The 17,733-nt window shown below is 39.2% G+C and overlaps 1 protein-coding gene across 4 annotated transcripts in view; it reads right to left on the bottom strand.

Moving 5' to 3' along the window:
* Positions 1–17,733, bottom strand: part of fancm (FA complementation group M) — a 65,118-nt gene that overhangs the window by 12,985 nt on the left and 34,400 nt on the right. Inside the window, exons 10-15 of one of the 4 annotated variants that reach the window (XM_072689868.1) lie at positions 12,917–13,123; positions 12,052–12,289; positions 9,063–9,226; positions 8,676–8,834; positions 1,789–3,421; positions 3–88 (exon numbers count right to left, since the gene is read on the bottom strand). In XM_072689868.1, coding sequence (XP_072545969.1) covers positions 3–88; positions 1,789–3,421; positions 8,676–8,834; positions 9,063–9,226; positions 12,052–12,289; positions 12,917–13,123 — 2,487 coding nt within the window. Of the gene's footprint in view, positions 1–2; positions 89–1,788; positions 3,422–8,630; positions 8,835–9,044; positions 9,227–12,051; positions 12,290–12,916; positions 13,124–17,733 lie in introns of all 4 variants that reach the window. The other 3 variants (XM_072689866.1, XM_072689867.1, XM_072689865.1) reach the window with 3 other exon arrangements.

A 17,733-nucleotide genomic window follows, 5' to 3' on the forward strand; every position in this document is an offset into this window, starting at 1 on the left:
ACCTCTGGAGAGCTCAGAAGATTCATCTTAACCTGACCTTTTTTCTTCTTTATGACTACTTCCTCCTCGCTGTCACTGTTCTGTTGACCTTAAAGAGACACGTATATGATAAAACAAACATTAATCCAAAGAAGAAATTAAGTGGCTGTATAGTCTGCATTATCTGCTAAAAAAAAACAGGCATATCCATATGGTGTCAAAATGCAACTTAATCAATTTCCAGATAAAGTTTCAAAACATTCTAATTATAGGGTACTGTTCATTACTTCGTTCAGTACATTATATTTGTTTGTTGTTTTAATTAAGGGCATTTTACATGCGAGAATGTCTGTATGTATGTAATATCTGTATTGTCTATGCTTATACAGTTGAAACCAGATGTTTACAGACACTATATAAAAAGACACAAGTATTTTTAGTCTGACATGAATGTAGAATAACCTTCTCCCATTTTAGGTCAATTAGTATTACCAAAATTATTTCTATTTGGTCAATGCCAGAAAAATGAGAGAGGATTTTTAAGGCAATTTTTATTACTTTCTTCAAAGTCAAAAGTTTAAGTTAAGTTTTCATTAGTATTTGGTACCATTGCCCTTAAACTGCATGACTTAAGTAAAACATTTTGGATATCCTTCCACAAGCTTCTCACAATAGCTGGCAGGAATTTTGAACTGGTGTAACTGAGCCATGTTTGTAGGCCGCCTTGCTCGCACATGCCTTTTCAGCTTTGCCCATAAATTTTCAACACACACACACACACACACACACACACACACACACTCACTTACTTCACCCCTTGGTTGTTTTCACTTTTCTTGCTTTTGTAAGTTGGACTGCATAAATACTCACACTCTTTAAAAGTGACTAACCTAAATCAACAGAGGTCCAGGCTATTAGTGTAAGTAGTCACATAATTAGTGAAATTTTAATCACCTAAGTGCAGTGAATGTGCCTCAAGTGAATGTAGTAATATAAAGTAGTATAAAGACAACTGTCTTAAAGGTCCAGTCAGTTATTTAAGAAAAGGTTACTGAAGTCAGGGGATGGATACAAAAGGAATTGAACATCCCCTGGAGGTCAGTTGAAGCCATTATTAAGAAACTGAAAGAATACGGCACATAATAATCTGCCTAGAGCAGGCCATCCTCACAAACTAGTGAGAACAATTAGCGAGGAAGGCCAAAAAAAGACACTAAGCTTCAGGTGCTGAAGCTTTTAACCCAGTGAGGATGGCTTGCTACAGGCAGATTTACACGTCACTTTCCTTGACTTTTTACTCTCTTTATTAACCTTTTTCCATTTTGCGTGGAGTGTTCATTTGTCTTCAGTGTATTGTAGCTGGGAATACTGATTATCCAGTGATTGGACCTTTGAGACAGTTGTCTTTATACTACAATCACTTGACACATTCAATACACCAAGTTGAGTGAGTTTCACCAATTAAGAGACTACTAGTACCAACTGCCTGGACTTCTGTTGAATTATATCACTTGAAAGTGTCTAATAATGCCATCACTTATTTTACATTATGTATTTTTGTTTAAGTGACATTACTTTGTAGAATTGTTTCTACAAGGTTTTCACTTAGAGTGTTTTTATTCTTGTCAAAAATTCCATTATCCATCCTTTTTTTTTTTTTTTTTTTTTGACACAATAAAAGCAGAAAACATCCAAGTAGGTGATTTCCTTTTATAGACACTGTAGTGATATTGTAGTGACACAAAATTAAAGGAATTTTCAATAAATAGTGGGAATTTTGTTTTACTTAATGAATTTGCTCATAATTACCTGAACAAGCAGGGTCTTCATAAATGATCTCCCTGGACTGAAGCAGAGACTGTATGAATGATCTGGTGCTTCTTTCACAAGACTGTGTTTGAGAACTGCAGATTTTTTGAACATTTTCTTTTTTCTTTTGTTTTGGTGTGGCAAATGCAGGAGTCAACATGGAAGCATTTGACCTCATTACCAAATTCTTTCTCTCAGTGGTTATGGGAGACAGGTTAGTGTTGACCATGAGGGATGAAATTGTCTCTCTCTGGGACACTCTTGGAGTTGAAACACATCCAACAGGAAAGTGATCAGTGGCTGAATTAAGAGTGAATGAGGTAAATGTCTGTTTTTTTTTAACTACTGGTCTTGTGGTCATGTCAAGAGCTTGTTCTGCAGTTTCTTCCTCTGAGTCAAAAGAAAATCCTAGGTCAAAGTTCACTGAAAAAATGTCCTGAGAATAAGCAAAATCCTCAGAATTTTGTTGATATCCCAGTTCCTTTTCTAACAGTAGAGAATGGGGCATCTTTAAACTCCTTGATGAGTCAAGAACCTTGAAATTGTTTGATATTACACCAGGTGTTGTCCGTCTCCTCTGTTGAATATCCTTTTTAGGGGTTACTGAGTTTTTGTTCAGTGTTTCAGTTTCTGATAAAGACACTTGCAAGAAAGCTTCATCATCCCCAAAAAGGTCAACACTCTCCTCTAAGCTGGTAAACTCCAGATGCTTTTTAGATTCCAGTGGTAGATCAACCTTCTTGTCTGCCTCATCCAGACCATCGTCAAAAAACACATCCCAGATGGGGCTTTTGAAAGTACTGCCTGGTCCAGAGAAAAGTGTCTGGTCAGCGAACCTTGCAGATTGAAAATAAATATCTGGAGTATTAGGTGAGTCATGAAGGACATTTGCCATGTCGGAGTTAGAAGAGTCACCAGCTACTGAAATCTGATCTTGCTTAAGACTAAAACCAACCACTGGACAATGGTGTATATTCTTTGGTTCATTAAAGAGAGCAGGTCCAGTGTCACAGCACTTTCGTGGAGATCTAGAGAGGAAGTGCTTGACATTGGACAGAATTAATTTCAAACTTGCTGCATCATGTTTCAAAGGGTGTGTCTTTGGGCAGACATTCCATTTTGGTAGGTAGAACATTTTCTCAGTTGTTGAGTTTTCTGAGAGTTCTTGCTGCAGATTACAGTGAAGATGAGGGTTTGTTTTAATCATTTGACCCTCTGGATCTCTAGGGTAACTCTGTAGCTGCTTTTGTTGTGACAGGTTAAGGTTTGAGTACTTCGTTAGATCAGCTGACATGACCTGTACAACGCTCATATCACTCACAGGGTTGTCACAGATGCACTGGGATGCACAAAGACATTCTTTGACAGGACAAATTTCAAATTCAGCACCAGAAGTCCACAAAAAAGAAACTGGACAGGCCTTTTCATTCTCCCTTTTGTGTGTTGCAACTCTCACACCTGAATTAGCTGTTAAGATAGGGTGGCCGATGTCTTGACCAACAAATGCATCTTTAGATCTTCTCTGCCGAGGGGATTTTCCACTAATTTGTACTGGTGCACTGCCATCCTCCTTGCAATCCACAACACCCTCCTTATGTAGACATATGAGTTCTGACTCATATCTGCAGTCAACCTGTTGGATAACCAAAATTTGATTAACATAAATGTGCAGAAATTAATCTTGCATGTCGGCAAGAAAAATACAAGGTGGCAAAGGAGGATCCAAATATTTAACAATAAAATGTAAATATGTATCCCAACTGGGGTCAAATTATTATTGCAGTATGCAGTATTTAAAAGACACAAAAGTCCAGTCTAGTCCACTCACTACCCCAAACTAGCTTTTGCAGCTAAATACTGTGCACCAGCCACATTAACCCCATCAGAGTGCATTTTTCCAAATCGGCTAAATAGTTCACAAAACACAAAGCTCAATTTTACCAGAAAATGTGAACAAACTTGTGTTTCTTGCACACAACACGAAGGTGTAGGTCACCCTCTGTTTTATTATATTAATATTATTTTTTTCTTTTTACAAGGGTGATGCCCAGCTACGCTGCTATATGTGCTATTGTGTAAAATGTATTACAATAAGATGTGGTATTTTGTAAAAATATTAGTTTTTTTGTAATTACAATGTCAATTTAAAGTGTTTTTGTTTAAGCTGTGCTGTTATTGTAATGGTGTGGCCTGTGCTATTGTGTTAAATTTACTAAATTTTGTATTTAAGGTAATGCAATTTAAAGTGTTAATATTGCCCCCATTTTAACAGCACAATGTGTGCTACTTTTTAACATTTACTACACTCAGTGTTCTGTATTTAAACTGTTATTTGTGTTTTGTTAATTTTGGGAGGGCTTCGCTGCTATTTTAGCAGCAATATTCTTATTAGCTTGTTAAATACACTGCTCAAAAAAATATAGGGAACACTTAAACAACACAATATAACTCCAAGTAAATCAAACTTCTGTGAAATCAAACTGCCCACTTAGGAAGCAACACTGATTAACAATCAATTTCACATGCTGTTGTGCAAATGGAATAGACAACAGGTGGAAATTCAATAAAGTGGTTAGAGTAGAGTGGTTCTTCAGGTGGTGACCACAGACCACTTCTCAGTACCTATGCTTTCTGGCTGATGTTTTAATCACTTTTGAATGTTGGTGGTGCTTTCACACTCGTGGTAGCATGAGACGGACTCTACAACCCACACAAGTGGCTCAGGTAGTGCAGCTCATCCAGGATGGCACATCAATGCGAAAGGCTGGAGGCACTACCAGGAGACAGGCCAGCACACCAGGAGACATGGCGGAGGCCGTAGGAGGGCAATAACCCAGCAGCAGGACCGCTACCTCCGCCTTTGTGCAAGGAGGAACAGGAGGAGCACTGCCAGAGCCCTGCAAAAATGACCTCCAGCAGGCCACAAATGTGCAGGTGTCTGCACAAACGGTTAGAAACCGACTCCATGAGGATGGTATGATGGCCCAACGTCCACAGATGGGGGGTTGTGCTCACAGCCCAACACCGTGCAGGACGCTTGGCATTTGCCAGAGAACACCAGGATTGGCAAATTCGCCACTGACGCCCTGTGCTGTTCACAGATGAAAGCAGGTTCACACGGAGCACATGTGACAGATGTGACAGAGTCTGGAGACGCCATGGAGAGCCATCTGCTGCCTGCAACATCCTTCAGCATGACCGGTTTGGAAGTGGGTCAGTAATGGTGTGGGGTGGCATTTCTTTGGAGGGCCGCACAGCCCTCCATGTGCTCGCCAGAGGTAGCCTGACTGCAATTAGGTACTGAGATGAGATCCTCAGACCCCTTGTGAGACCATATGCTGGTGCAGTTGGCCCTGGGTTCCTCCTAATGCAGAACAATGCTAGACCTCATGTGGCTGGAGTGTGTCAGCAGTTCCTGCAAGGTGAAGGCATTGAAGCTATGGACTGGCCCGCCCGTTCCCCAGACCTGAATCCGATTGAGCACATCTGGGGCATCATGTCTCGCTCCATCCACCAACGTCACGTTGCACCACAGACTGTCCAGGAGTTAGCGGATGCTTTAGTCCAGGTCTGGGAGGAGATCCCTCAGGAGACCATCCGCTACCTCATGAGGAGCATGCCCAGGCGTTGTAGCACGTGGAGGCCACACACAATACTGAGCCTCATTTTGACTTGTTTTAAGGACATTACATCAAAGTTGGATCAGCCTGTAGTGTGTTTTTTCACTTTCATTTTGTGTGTGACTCCAAATCCAGGCCTCCATTGGTTAATAAATTTGATTTCCATTGATGATTTTTGTGTGATTTTGTTGTCAGCACATTTACCTTTGTACAGAACAAAGTATTCAATGAGAATATTTCATTCATTCAGATCTAGGATGTGTTATTTGAGTGTTCCCTTTTGTTTTTGGAGCTTTGTAATTAAATTTCATATTACTTTATTTGAAATTATAATTTTTATTTTAAGTGTTCAAGGAGTTCACATTAGTGTTTAAGGTTTTTTTTTTTTTTAATTGAACTTAACATTAATTTTTTTCATGTTTGCTCCGCCGCTATGATGGGTGCTACTCATGTTCCATTTTTAAATTTAAGTCACTTTTTTCCCGTTTGCCGTTTGTAATCCATAATAATTTTATAGTGATTTCTTTTAAAGCTAATAAAAGTTTTTTGCTTACAGAATGTTTTAATAGTTAAATAATGAAACAAACAACAAAAAACAAACAAAATGAAGCTTTGAATATTCACTACAAATCAGTGCTGAATATCTGAAGCTCAAAAAATTATTATTACTAGGGCTGGTATTCGGGCTAGCCCTAGTAATATTATATTCGCTTTTCTTTGCAAATAAGACTGAGGGGACACGGAGAGAAGCAAAAGCAAAGAAATACACATCCTCTTCATGATTTAACTGCAGCATTTCTTTGCTTAAAAGGGAGACTACAGTAAATTAAATCAGTTGTTGTAGGAAATTTGGGCATAAATAATTCTGCTCTCTTCTCCCAGACTATCTCTTCATCATTCATTGCACATGAATGACACATTGCATTGGTCATTCATGCACAAATAGGCCACTTAGGCCTACCCTACTTACAGCTTTCTGCACTTACATAACCATTATGAGAAGAGTTATGTAAGCCTGGTTGCCAACACTATCAGTCACTAAGCAATCACCTGGGATGGTATAACAACCAATAGCAAAATCATAGAAGCCATGCTTACCACATGCAATTCAATACACACTTACACACCACACACACTTTGACAAGCCAACTTAGTTTGTTCACAAACTTTCCTATTTTGAATTTATTTTAGTTTAGTATTATTATATTAAACATCTGGTTTGAATGTGGACAAAGATCAAATGACTGATGTGCAAGAATTACATAAAAAATATGGCAAAAAAGACCACCATAAAAGGAACTCGCTTCAGCAGCTACTCAAATGACACCAGCCTTTCACATTGTGAGAGTTACATCAGACACTGCAAGCTGTTCCCTGTACATTGTCACTGTATATGGTCTATGTACAGTTTAAAAATTGTGTAGGTATGCTACTACAATACATTGTTAATTATCAGCTATTTAGTGTTATCGGTATTGTAACATCAGTAACATAACTTTGTCCAGTTGGTCTTAGAACAGTCTAATATAACGCCAAGTAGCAAACAGTCTGACTGTACTGTAACTTCAATAGAAGCTAAGGCTAATGCTAGCACTAAGGCCAAAGCTAGACACATGAAAATAGCTAGTCCTTTAGGGGCGCCAGCAGTAACCATTAGCTGTTTACCGGGAGCCAGAGCACCAGACATTAGCGGAAGCCTTCTACCCACTTCTACAGCCAAAACTAGAAAAATTCCTCAGCAAATTGTACAACCTGTACACTCGAGCCGATTCTTATGATCAGACTTTTTTAACAATAGTAAATTCATTAGCTTAGGGCATGTACCCAAAACCTTTAAATTAGCAGTCATAAAACCTTTAATCAAGAAACCAAATCTTGATCCCAGGGTATTGTCTAATTACAGAACTTAACATTTATATCCAAGATGTGGTCCAACAACTCTGCTTATACCTGAGTAAAATTGACATGTACAAGAAATTCCAATCTGATCTGGATTCAGACCCCATCACATCACTTACTAAAACTAGAAAATTTGACCATATCACTCCAGTTCTATCAGCACTTCATTGGTTCCCAGTTAAATTCCGTACTGACTACAAAATTCTTCTATTAACATACAAAGCCTTACATGACCTCGCTCCTGAGTACCTGTGAGATCTTATTACACATTATTACACATCTCAGCAGGGGGAAGAGCATTTTCTTATAAAGCCCCCCCAACTCTGGAATAACCTTCCAGATAATGTTCGGAACTCAGACACAGTCTCAATCTTTAAATCTAGGCTGAAAACTCATCTGTTTAGCTTAGCTTTTGGTAGTAAGTAATGCTACCCCTTAGATAAAGGTTGTAGATCCAGGGGTTCACAGACAGGGAATTGTAGTATACTGAGATGCTGGAGCTGTCGTCTCGCTGCTTGCACGTGACCACTTATGTTTGTGTACGGTGTAACAACGTGGTTTAGTCAGACCTGCCAGAGTCATCAGACACACTGATACTGCTCAACATTCTCTGCTCTCTATAAATCCATTCAGAACTAACTCAGAGTAAATAGTCACCCAGCCTGACCTGCTGGAAGACTGCCCACTGAGGTTCCCTTTACCTGCATCAGACCAGCTGCCACCTACCAGTCCGACTAGCAGACCCCTCACCACCCCCACCCATGCCAGACCAGCGGCACACCCTCCTACCACTGCTACCTGCCTAATAACCATGTTAATACCTAAATGGACTCTTAACTATCCCCCAAGAGAGAACTGTCTGGTTAATGATAAAAGGTCACAATCTCTGAGTAAGAAGTCAGGGGGACAAGAATGTACAGGCTCTCCCTTTCTCTCTCTGAGATCAGACTCACTTAATCTCTATGTCACTTTACTCACTCTGACCCTTTCTATTATACTCTAAAGATTCTAAAGATATTATCATTGGTCTTTATATATGGCATCATAGATGATATTTACATCCGTTATCTGTATCATGTAACTCAGGTTATTGTGTAACATTAATAAAGCCATCTGTGTGACCTTAAACCAACATGAAATTTAGCCTACTGGTTTGCATTGTTTATTCTAAACTGTAATTTAGACCATAATGCTATGTTAACTCTTAATGTTCTTTGGGTATTTATATTTGAAGTTACTTAAAGAGTATTCATATCATTTAATCTCTATGGAGTCAGATTATTTCAGTAATTGGAAAATGGGAATTGAAAAATGAAAATTTACCCTTTTTCCACCAATAGTTCGGAAAAGTTGCCTCTTATGTCTCACCTCCTCCCCCAGTTTCATTCTGTCAATGAGGTCCATAATCGCAGTGAAATGGAAACAGCGGTTGGAGTGCTCCACTCTATGTATGGGAAGAGGCTGGTTTTGCCAATGTCTCCATTCCCAAAGAGACAGATCTCTCACTCTGTTGTGCATGGACATATCCTATAAAAACAATGTCACAATTACGGTTAAATGGTATTTTGATTTCTGTCATAATAGGAATTAATGACAAAACGGCTACAAGATCATACTTGGAACCAAGTGGATATGCAGGCACATGCATTATTTTACATAAACCTTCAATGAAACAATTTAATGAGGTGTAAGTTTACAACAAAAACATTGCATTTGTTTGTCCAAGTCATTAATTACTGAGTAATGCAAGTATACAGGCAACTGATGGTCTGCACTGAGAAACAGAAAAGATGACTGTCTGAGCACGAGCTGGGGTTCATCCTCCTGCAACTTCATGGTGGAAGCCCACACAGCTTGTTCAGCAGGGCTGAGAAAACCATCCTCCTTCACACGGTCCTGCTCATCACCCACTGCAGGAACTACCCAAAAAAACAAACATACAAACAAAACACATTCAACCTATCCCTGCCCTTTGACACAAAAAGATGTTAACTTAGTGAATTGCCATAATTAATAAAAAAGAAAAAAAAAGAAAAACTATGACATCAATTTGCTTCTAACAAATTTCTTCATAGAAAATAGCATTAACATTGTGTCTAGGAATCTAGGAAATCAGTCTTTAAAAAAACGAATAAGAATTTTCATTTCAACTCTGATTGAATGTGTTTAAAATACATACAACTCAATACATGTAACTCATACTCAAGTATTAGTAGAAGACCTATGACCAGCTTTTCACCAAAGTTCAGAAAAAAATGTCAAGAAAGCAAAAAATGTTAATGTTTTTATAAATCCAAAAAACTTAATTTGTGTGGGCCCTCTCCAATTACTCTTTAATCCAAGGAAACCCGGACAGATATTTCACTTAAACATTAGAAGCTTATTAGAAATTTAATAGAAATGGTGTAGTGGGACTATTGCAGAAACACTGTGTAAGCAGCAGGAAAACTGCCTGCCACCAAAGAACAGTGCATTCAGAACCAAGTGGAAGCCAACACTAATGCTAATACACACAGGCTATACAAGGGAACTGGGAGCTGAATGGTTAGGGAAGTCAGGGAGACCTCTGCCTCAGACTGCAAAGTACACCTGCTGCTTTCCAGCTCTATAAATTCTGATTTTATTATTGTAAATATCACTGGCCTGGCAGGTTTAAAGAGAAGAAATTCAAATTTAACCCTAGCTAAACAAATGATCTTTCAAAAGTGTGCATACTTTTTTGAACATTCCTTTAACATTTTTAAAGAGAGAACGAACTAATTACTACTTCCCTTTTTCGTAGGCTTTGACCTAAAACTACTTAAACATTTAGAAAGCCTTAAAAAAAAGTGTTTATACTACGAGTTGTCAACTTCAATATCAAGTTCACATAACACCTATAGCAAGTGAGATTTTAGCACACTAGTTGATTGATTGTGTCCTGACACTATCTGAAGACTATCTGATTTGTAGTTTGGTTAATTACCAAGGACTCTTATTGGTGTAAGGGCAGCAAGGTCACTGGAATCAAACCCTGGCCTCCCACATAGTGTGGTAATTCACTGGCAGGTAGTGATAACTATTGCGTCACACCAACCACAATGTTCAGAGTTGTGAATTTAGTTCATAATTCTCTGCTCTAGCAACACTATCTTCTAAAATAAAATAAATGAATAAAATCTTGGCGCCATCTTTGATTCCGATCTATCATTTGACCAACATATAGCTGATATTAGTAGGACTGCCTTAATACATCTTAGAAACACTGCCAAACTAAGAAATTCCTTATCCTTGCCTATGCAGAAAAGCTAGTACATGCTTTTATTACCTCAAGGCCAGATTACTGTAACACACTTTTGTCAGGTTGTTCTAGCAGAAACCTCAGTAAACTTCAACTAGTTCAAAATGCTGCAGCCAGGGTCCTTACTAAAACTAGAACATTTTACCATATCAGTACAGTTCTATCAGCGCCGCACTGGCTCACAGTTAAATTCCGTATTGACTACAAAATTCTTCTATTAACATACAAAGCCCTACATGGCCTCGCTCCTGAGTAACTGAGATGTTATTACATATTATGAACCATTAAGAATACTTGGGTCTCAGGGTGCTGGCTTCTTAATAGTTCCCAAAATTCAGAAATCCTCAGCAGGGGCAAGAGCATTTTCTTATGAAGCCTTGGAACTCTGAAATCCTTCCAGATCATTTTAGGGACTCAGCCACAGTCTCAATCTTTAAATCTAGGCTAAAAAGTCATGTGTTTAGTTTAGCTTTTGGTAATTACCAAAAGATAAACTAAACAAATGAGTTTTTACAACCTACAACCTTTACCCAAGGGGAAACGTTAATTAACATTTCCCCTTGGGTAAAGGTTGTAGGTTCAGGGGTTCACTGACACAACCACCCATGCCAGACCAGCGGCACACCCTCCTACCACTGCTACCTGCCTAATGACCATGTTGAAACCCCAATTGACTCTTAAATATCTGCCATTAATTTTAGTTAATATTACCAATATTACTCTTACCATCACTGCCATGACTATATTTAGTTATACTACACTATGATTATTATATTATGATTAGGAATATGTTGCAAACCTGAGCAGTACAACGGTATAGGTGGTTTGGTGACTTTTATCAATAATTTATTAATAGTTTATAAACCAAAAGAAGATGGGTCCCCCTTGTGAGTCTTTGTACCTCCCAAGGTTTTTCCTTGCCACTGTCACAGTTGATTTTAACAGTAAAATCTCAGACTTAGATTTAGGTTAAAAAAAAAAAAAAAGTTTTAAAGGAAAAATTAGACCAACTTCAAAAGGTTTATTGAATTTGCACACCCACAAGTAGTTGTACACTATCCATGTGTCACATATGCGGCCGGATACTTATCTAATTTGTAGGCATGTGATGTGGATGTGCACGGTCAGACTGGATTTCATTCTTTTATTCCTCTATCTTTTTGCCTGTACAGGTGCTATATTACTCTAATATTGAAATCCAATAATTTAATTTAGTCAATCACCAACAGCACTAAGCGCATGTATTTGCACGTGTGCCGTTTTAGGGACAGATACACATTACAAACTAAAAAACTAAACACTAAATTATTGGATCTCAATACTATAGTAATATATCAGCTGCCTATACATAACACACATTATCAAAAAAAACAAACAAACAAACAAAAAACTTTAAACATAAGCTAGAAATTAGTGCATCCAAATTGGCAAACAACATGGTCTGAGACTTTGTTAGGCTCTTACCTTGGGCCTGAAGGTTGAACAGTAATCTACCTCTGGGGAGTAAGTGGCTATCCTTGATGAAGCACCGGCTAGTGTTTTTAGGTTCAAAGTTGCCACAGGTAATGTGCATTTTGTGTAGGGTGGGAGTGACAGCAGTCGGTACCATTCTTGGGCTGTGTGGAAACATGTGAAGGCTGTGCTTGTTTCCCATGATGCATTTATTCACATGATTGCGGTTACTCTGGCTCTGATTATAGGTCTGCAGAGCAGATGAAGTGATAATGGAGAGAAATTAAACGTTTACAAGAAGAGACACAAAACTGTTCACAAAACAGGCATAAACACTACAATACAACAATAAAATTTAAATAAAATGTCAACGTGTCAATCAAATCATAAAGGGTGATATCTAAAATATATTTGCTTTATGTTAAATTTAGCTCATTATTACTGTGACCTATGAATATATAATATAAGTCACAGATACTACACACTAATTGGTCTAATTAATAACTGTAAATGATGAGATCAATCTAAAATCAGCCAAAGGCTGCATATCACTGTCCAATGAAAAACATCTTCAAAATGGTGAGGAGAAAATGTTCTTAACTTAAAAAAAATTTATGTAAAATAAGAGGGAATTTAGTAATTTAGAGCATTTGTATTGGTCTGTTCATCCAGAATTACTTACACAGTGTACAGAGCAGCTACAGAGTTCAAATGATTGAGAAAACTAAAAACGAACAAAAATGGATATAAAATGTTTTTCATTGGACAGCAACAATACCTTACTTGTATTTGAGTGAGTTCTTTTTTACTTTGTATATCTAATTAAATAAAAATAAGAGTAAAATGATTCAATACTTCAATTAAAGGTACTGCTTACCCGCTCCTCTCGCCCTTCAGCCAGTATGATCACTATGCGTCCCTGCCTATGGCGTCCAGTACGGCCCATACGCTGGACAAGACGGATGGGACTCTTCTGAGCATCAAAGCAGATGATGAGGTCTACTTCCCCGATGTCAAGACCCTCCTCCCCTACACAGGTTGACACCAGTGTGTTAAAGCGGCCATCTCTGAACCTCTGTACCACCTAATAACACAAAGTAAGATTAATCACACTTTACAGGTTTTGGCACAGCAGTACAATTGAATCCCACCTCTGCATTTAACTCATCTGTGGCAGTGAGCGCACACACATTCACTAATGATTAATTATAATTAATGATAAGGGAGTGAACACATCAAGAAAGGTGGGCAGCCATCTCAAGATCTAGACGGTACTCCTGGACGGTAGAGACAGTTAATCCAACAAAGTCAGGATAAACATGTGAGAAGGGTAAACAGTGTGATGAGACAGAAAACACAGCTTGTTCAGGCAGCATTACGTAAACGAAAGCACTTAGTCATGTCTGAACATGCTAAAAAGTTTACATAATCCCGGCTTTCTTGGCCTTTTTTAAGAGAACATGAATGATAACATTTTTTCCTCACTCATGGTTAGTGGTTGGGTAAAGCCATTTATTGTTAATAATTTATTTGTTTATTTGTTGTTCTCTTTTTAAATTGTAATGACAACCAAAAACATCCAAATGACCCTGATCACATACCCTGCTGATTTTGGCCTGATAACATGCACAGAAGTTGACACAAATGGGTTTGAATGGCTACTAAAGGTATCCTCACCTGTGACCTGTTTACATGTACTCAGTGTGTGTGCATAAAAGCTGAGTGAGTTTCTGGGATCCAGACAGACTCTTGCATCTTTCATCCAGCCACTGACGTTTCTGGATTGTGAGTAAAAGAATTGTCAACGGATCTACAGGAAAACTGAACTGTTTAAAACAGGAAATGGATACAAAAAGATCGAGGAATCGATAATACCAGTCAGCAGTGTTCAAACTGTGATTAACAAATGGAAAATCAGGGGCTCTGTAAAAACCAAACCACGATCAGGTAGACCAACAAACATTTCAGCCACAACTGCCAAGAAAATTGTTTGGGATGCAAAGAAAAACCCACAAAAAACATCAGCATGAGGGGGCAATACACAGTGTTAAAAACTGGGGTATGTAAACTTTGATCATGGTCATTTGGATGTTTCTGGTTGTCATTATGTTTATGATTATGACCCTGATCCAACATGTCATCATGATAATCATACACACGAGTATCCAAGATTAGAGTAAAATAAATTATATTGAACACGCAAAGAAAGAAATCTGGTGATCTTGCCCATCCAACTTGGTTAATGGTATTACAGAATCTGAAATAATTATTAAAAGTGTGTCAAAGTTATACACACACACACACACACACACACACACACACACACACACACACACACACACACTACAGGCCAAAAGTTTGGACACACCTTCTCATTCAATGCATTTTCTGTATTTTCATGACTATTTACATTGTAGATTCTCACTGAAGGCATCAAACTATGAATGAACACACGTGGAGTTATGTACTCAACAAAAAAGGTGAAATAACTGAAAACATGTTTTATATTCTAGTTTCTTCAAAATAGCCACCCTTTGCTCTGATTACTGCTTTGCACACTCTTTGCATTCTTTCAATGGCAAAGAACTCTCTGAGGATCTTAAAAGACGAATTGTTGCGCTACATGAAGATGGCCAAGGCTACAAGACGATTGCCAACACCCTGAAACTGAGCTGCAGCACAGTAGCCAAGATCATCCAGCGTTTTAAAAGAACAGGGTCCACTTAGAACAGACCTCGCATTGGTCGTCCAAAGAAGTTAAGTGCATGTGCTCAGCGTCACATCCAAATGCTGTCTTTGAAAGATAGGCGCAGAAGTGCTGTCAGCATTGCTGCAGAGATTGAAGAGGTGGGGGGTCAGCCTGTCAGTGCTCAGACCATATGCCGCACACTACATCAAATTGGTCTGCATGCCTGTCACCCCAGAAGGAAGCCTCTTCTGAAGTTTGTACACAAGAAAGCCTGCAAACAGTTTGCTGAAGACATGTCAACAAAGGACATGGATTACTGGAACCATGTCCTATGGTCTGATGAGACCAAGATTAATTTGTTTGGTTCAGATGATCTCAAGCATGTGTGGCGGCAATTAGGTGAGGAGTACAAAGATAAGTGTGTCATGCCTACATGGCATGCCATGGTCTGGGGCTGCATGAGTGCATCAGGTGTTGGGGAGTTACATTACATTGAGGGACACATGAACTCCAATATGTACTGTGAAATACTGAAGCAGAGCATGATCCCCTTTCTCCGGAAACTGGGTCGCAGGGCAGTGTTCCAGCATGATAATGACCCCAAACACACCTCTAAGACGACCACTGCTTTATTGAAGAGGCTGAGGGTAAAGGTGATTAACTGACCAAGCATGTCTCCAGACCTAAATCCAATAGAACATCTTTGGGGGATCCTTAAGCGGAAGGTGGAGGAGTGCAAAATCTCGAATATCCGCCAGCTCAGTGATGTCGTCATGGAGGAGTGGAAAAGCATTCCAGTGGCAAACTGTGAAGCTCTGATAAACTCCATGCCCAGGAGAGTTAAGGCAGTTCTGGAAAATAATGGTGGCCACACAAAATATTGACACCTCAGGAACTTTCAATAAGGTGTGTACTCACTTTCGTTGTCGTGGTTTAGGCATTAATGGCTATTGAGTTATTTTGAGGGAAGAATAAATTTACACTGTTATATAAGCTGCACACTGACTACTTTTCATTGTATCAAAGTGTCATTTTGTCAGTTTTGTCCCATGAAAAGATATACAGTGGGGGGAAAAAAGTATTTAGTCAGTCACCAATTGTGCAAGTTCTCCCACTTAAAAAAATGAGAGAGGCCTGTAATTGACATCATAGGTAGACCTCAACTATGAGAGACAAAATGATAAAAAAAAAAATCACATTGTCTGATTTTTAAAGAACTTATTTGCAAATAATGGTGGGAAATAAGTATTTGGTCACCTACAAACAAGCAAGATTTCTGTCTGTCACAGACCTGTAACAACTTCTTTAAGAGACTTCTCTGTCCTCCACTCATTACCTGTATTAATGGCACCTGTTTGAACTTGTTAACAGTATAAAAGACACCTGCCCACACCTGTCACAACAGTCACACTCCAAACTCCACTATGGTGAAGAAATAAAATTGTAGACCTGCACCAGGCTGGGAAGACTGAATCTTCAATAGGCAAGCAGCCTGGTGTGAAGAAATCTACTGTGGGAGCAATAATCAGAAAATGGGAGACCTACAAGACCTCTGCTAATCTCCCTCGATCAGGGGCTCCACGCAAGATCTCAGCCCGTGGGGTCAAAATGATCACAAGAACGGTGAGCAAAAATCCCAGAACCACACGGGGAGACCTAGTGAATGACCTGCAGAAAGCTGGGACCAACGTTACAAAGGCTACCGTCAGTAACACACTACGCCGCCAGGGACTCAGATCTTGCAGTGCCAGACGTGTTCCCCTGCTTAAGCCAGTACATATCCGGGCAAGGAGTTTGCTAGAGAGCATTTGGATGTTCCGGAAGAGTATTGGGAGAATGTCTTATGGTCAGATGAAACCAAAGTAGAACTATTTGGTACACAACTCGTTGTGTTTGGAGGAGAGTGAATGCTGAGTTGCATCCAAAGAACACCATACCAACTGTGAAGCATGGGGGTGGCAACATCATGCTTTGGGGCTGTTTCTCTGCAAAGGGACTAGTGTACATGAAAGAATGAATGGGGCCATGTATTGTGAGACTTTGAGTGCAAACCTCCTTCCATCAGCAAGGGCATTGAAGATGAAACGTGGCTGGGTCTTTCAGCATGACAATGATCCCAAACACACTGCCAGGGCAACAAAGGAGTGGCTTCGTAAGAAGCATTTCAAGGTCCTGGAGTGGCCTAGCCAGTCTCCAGATCTCAACCCCATAGAAAATCTTTGGAGGGAGTTGAAAGTCTATGTTGCCCGCCGACAGCCCCAAAACATCACTGCTCTATAGGAGATCTGCATGGAGGAATGGGCCAACATACCAGCAACGATGTGTGCCAACCTTGTGAAGACTTACAGAAAATGTTTGACCTCTGTCATTGCCAACAAAGGATATATAACAAAGTATTGAGATGAACTTTTACTTATTTACAATACTTATTTTCCACCATTATTTGCAAATAAATTCTTTTAAAAAAATCAGACAATGTGATTTTCTGATTTTTTTTTCTCATTTTGTCTCTCATAGTTGAGGTCTACCTATGATGTCAATTACAGGCCTCTCTCATCTTAAGTGGGAGAACTTGCACAATTGGTGACTGACTAAATACTTTTTTCCCCCACTGTACTTAAATATCTGCAGAAATGTGAAGGGTGTACTCACTTTTGAGATACACTGTAGATAGATAGATAGATGGATAATAATGTACCAGATAGTCGAAAATGATAGATTAGATGTTTAATTTGTCACAGTGTCTTACAGTCTCTCTTGCCAGAATAATCAAACCCAAAGCAGATGTCTATGGCCGCTCTTTCTAGGGAATGGAAGCGTGTCGCGCACAGTTAGGCTCCAAGGTGTCTGCACATCACACACTCTTACACTATTTCACACCTTCAGTTAGTATGTAGATTTGGTGTTCTTGGGGGTATTTCATGAACGCTGGTTTCGGTTTAGATCATGTGCTCCGGTCAGAAGAGGGTTCATATACAGGGGTCAAGGGTTCAATACCCTGGGGT

This window comes from Salminus brasiliensis, chromosome 10 (genome assembly GCF_030463535.1).
Source record: "Salminus brasiliensis chromosome 10, fSalBra1.hap2, whole genome shotgun sequence".
Taxonomy (NCBI): domain Eukaryota; kingdom Metazoa; phylum Chordata; class Actinopteri; order Characiformes; family Bryconidae; genus Salminus; species Salminus brasiliensis.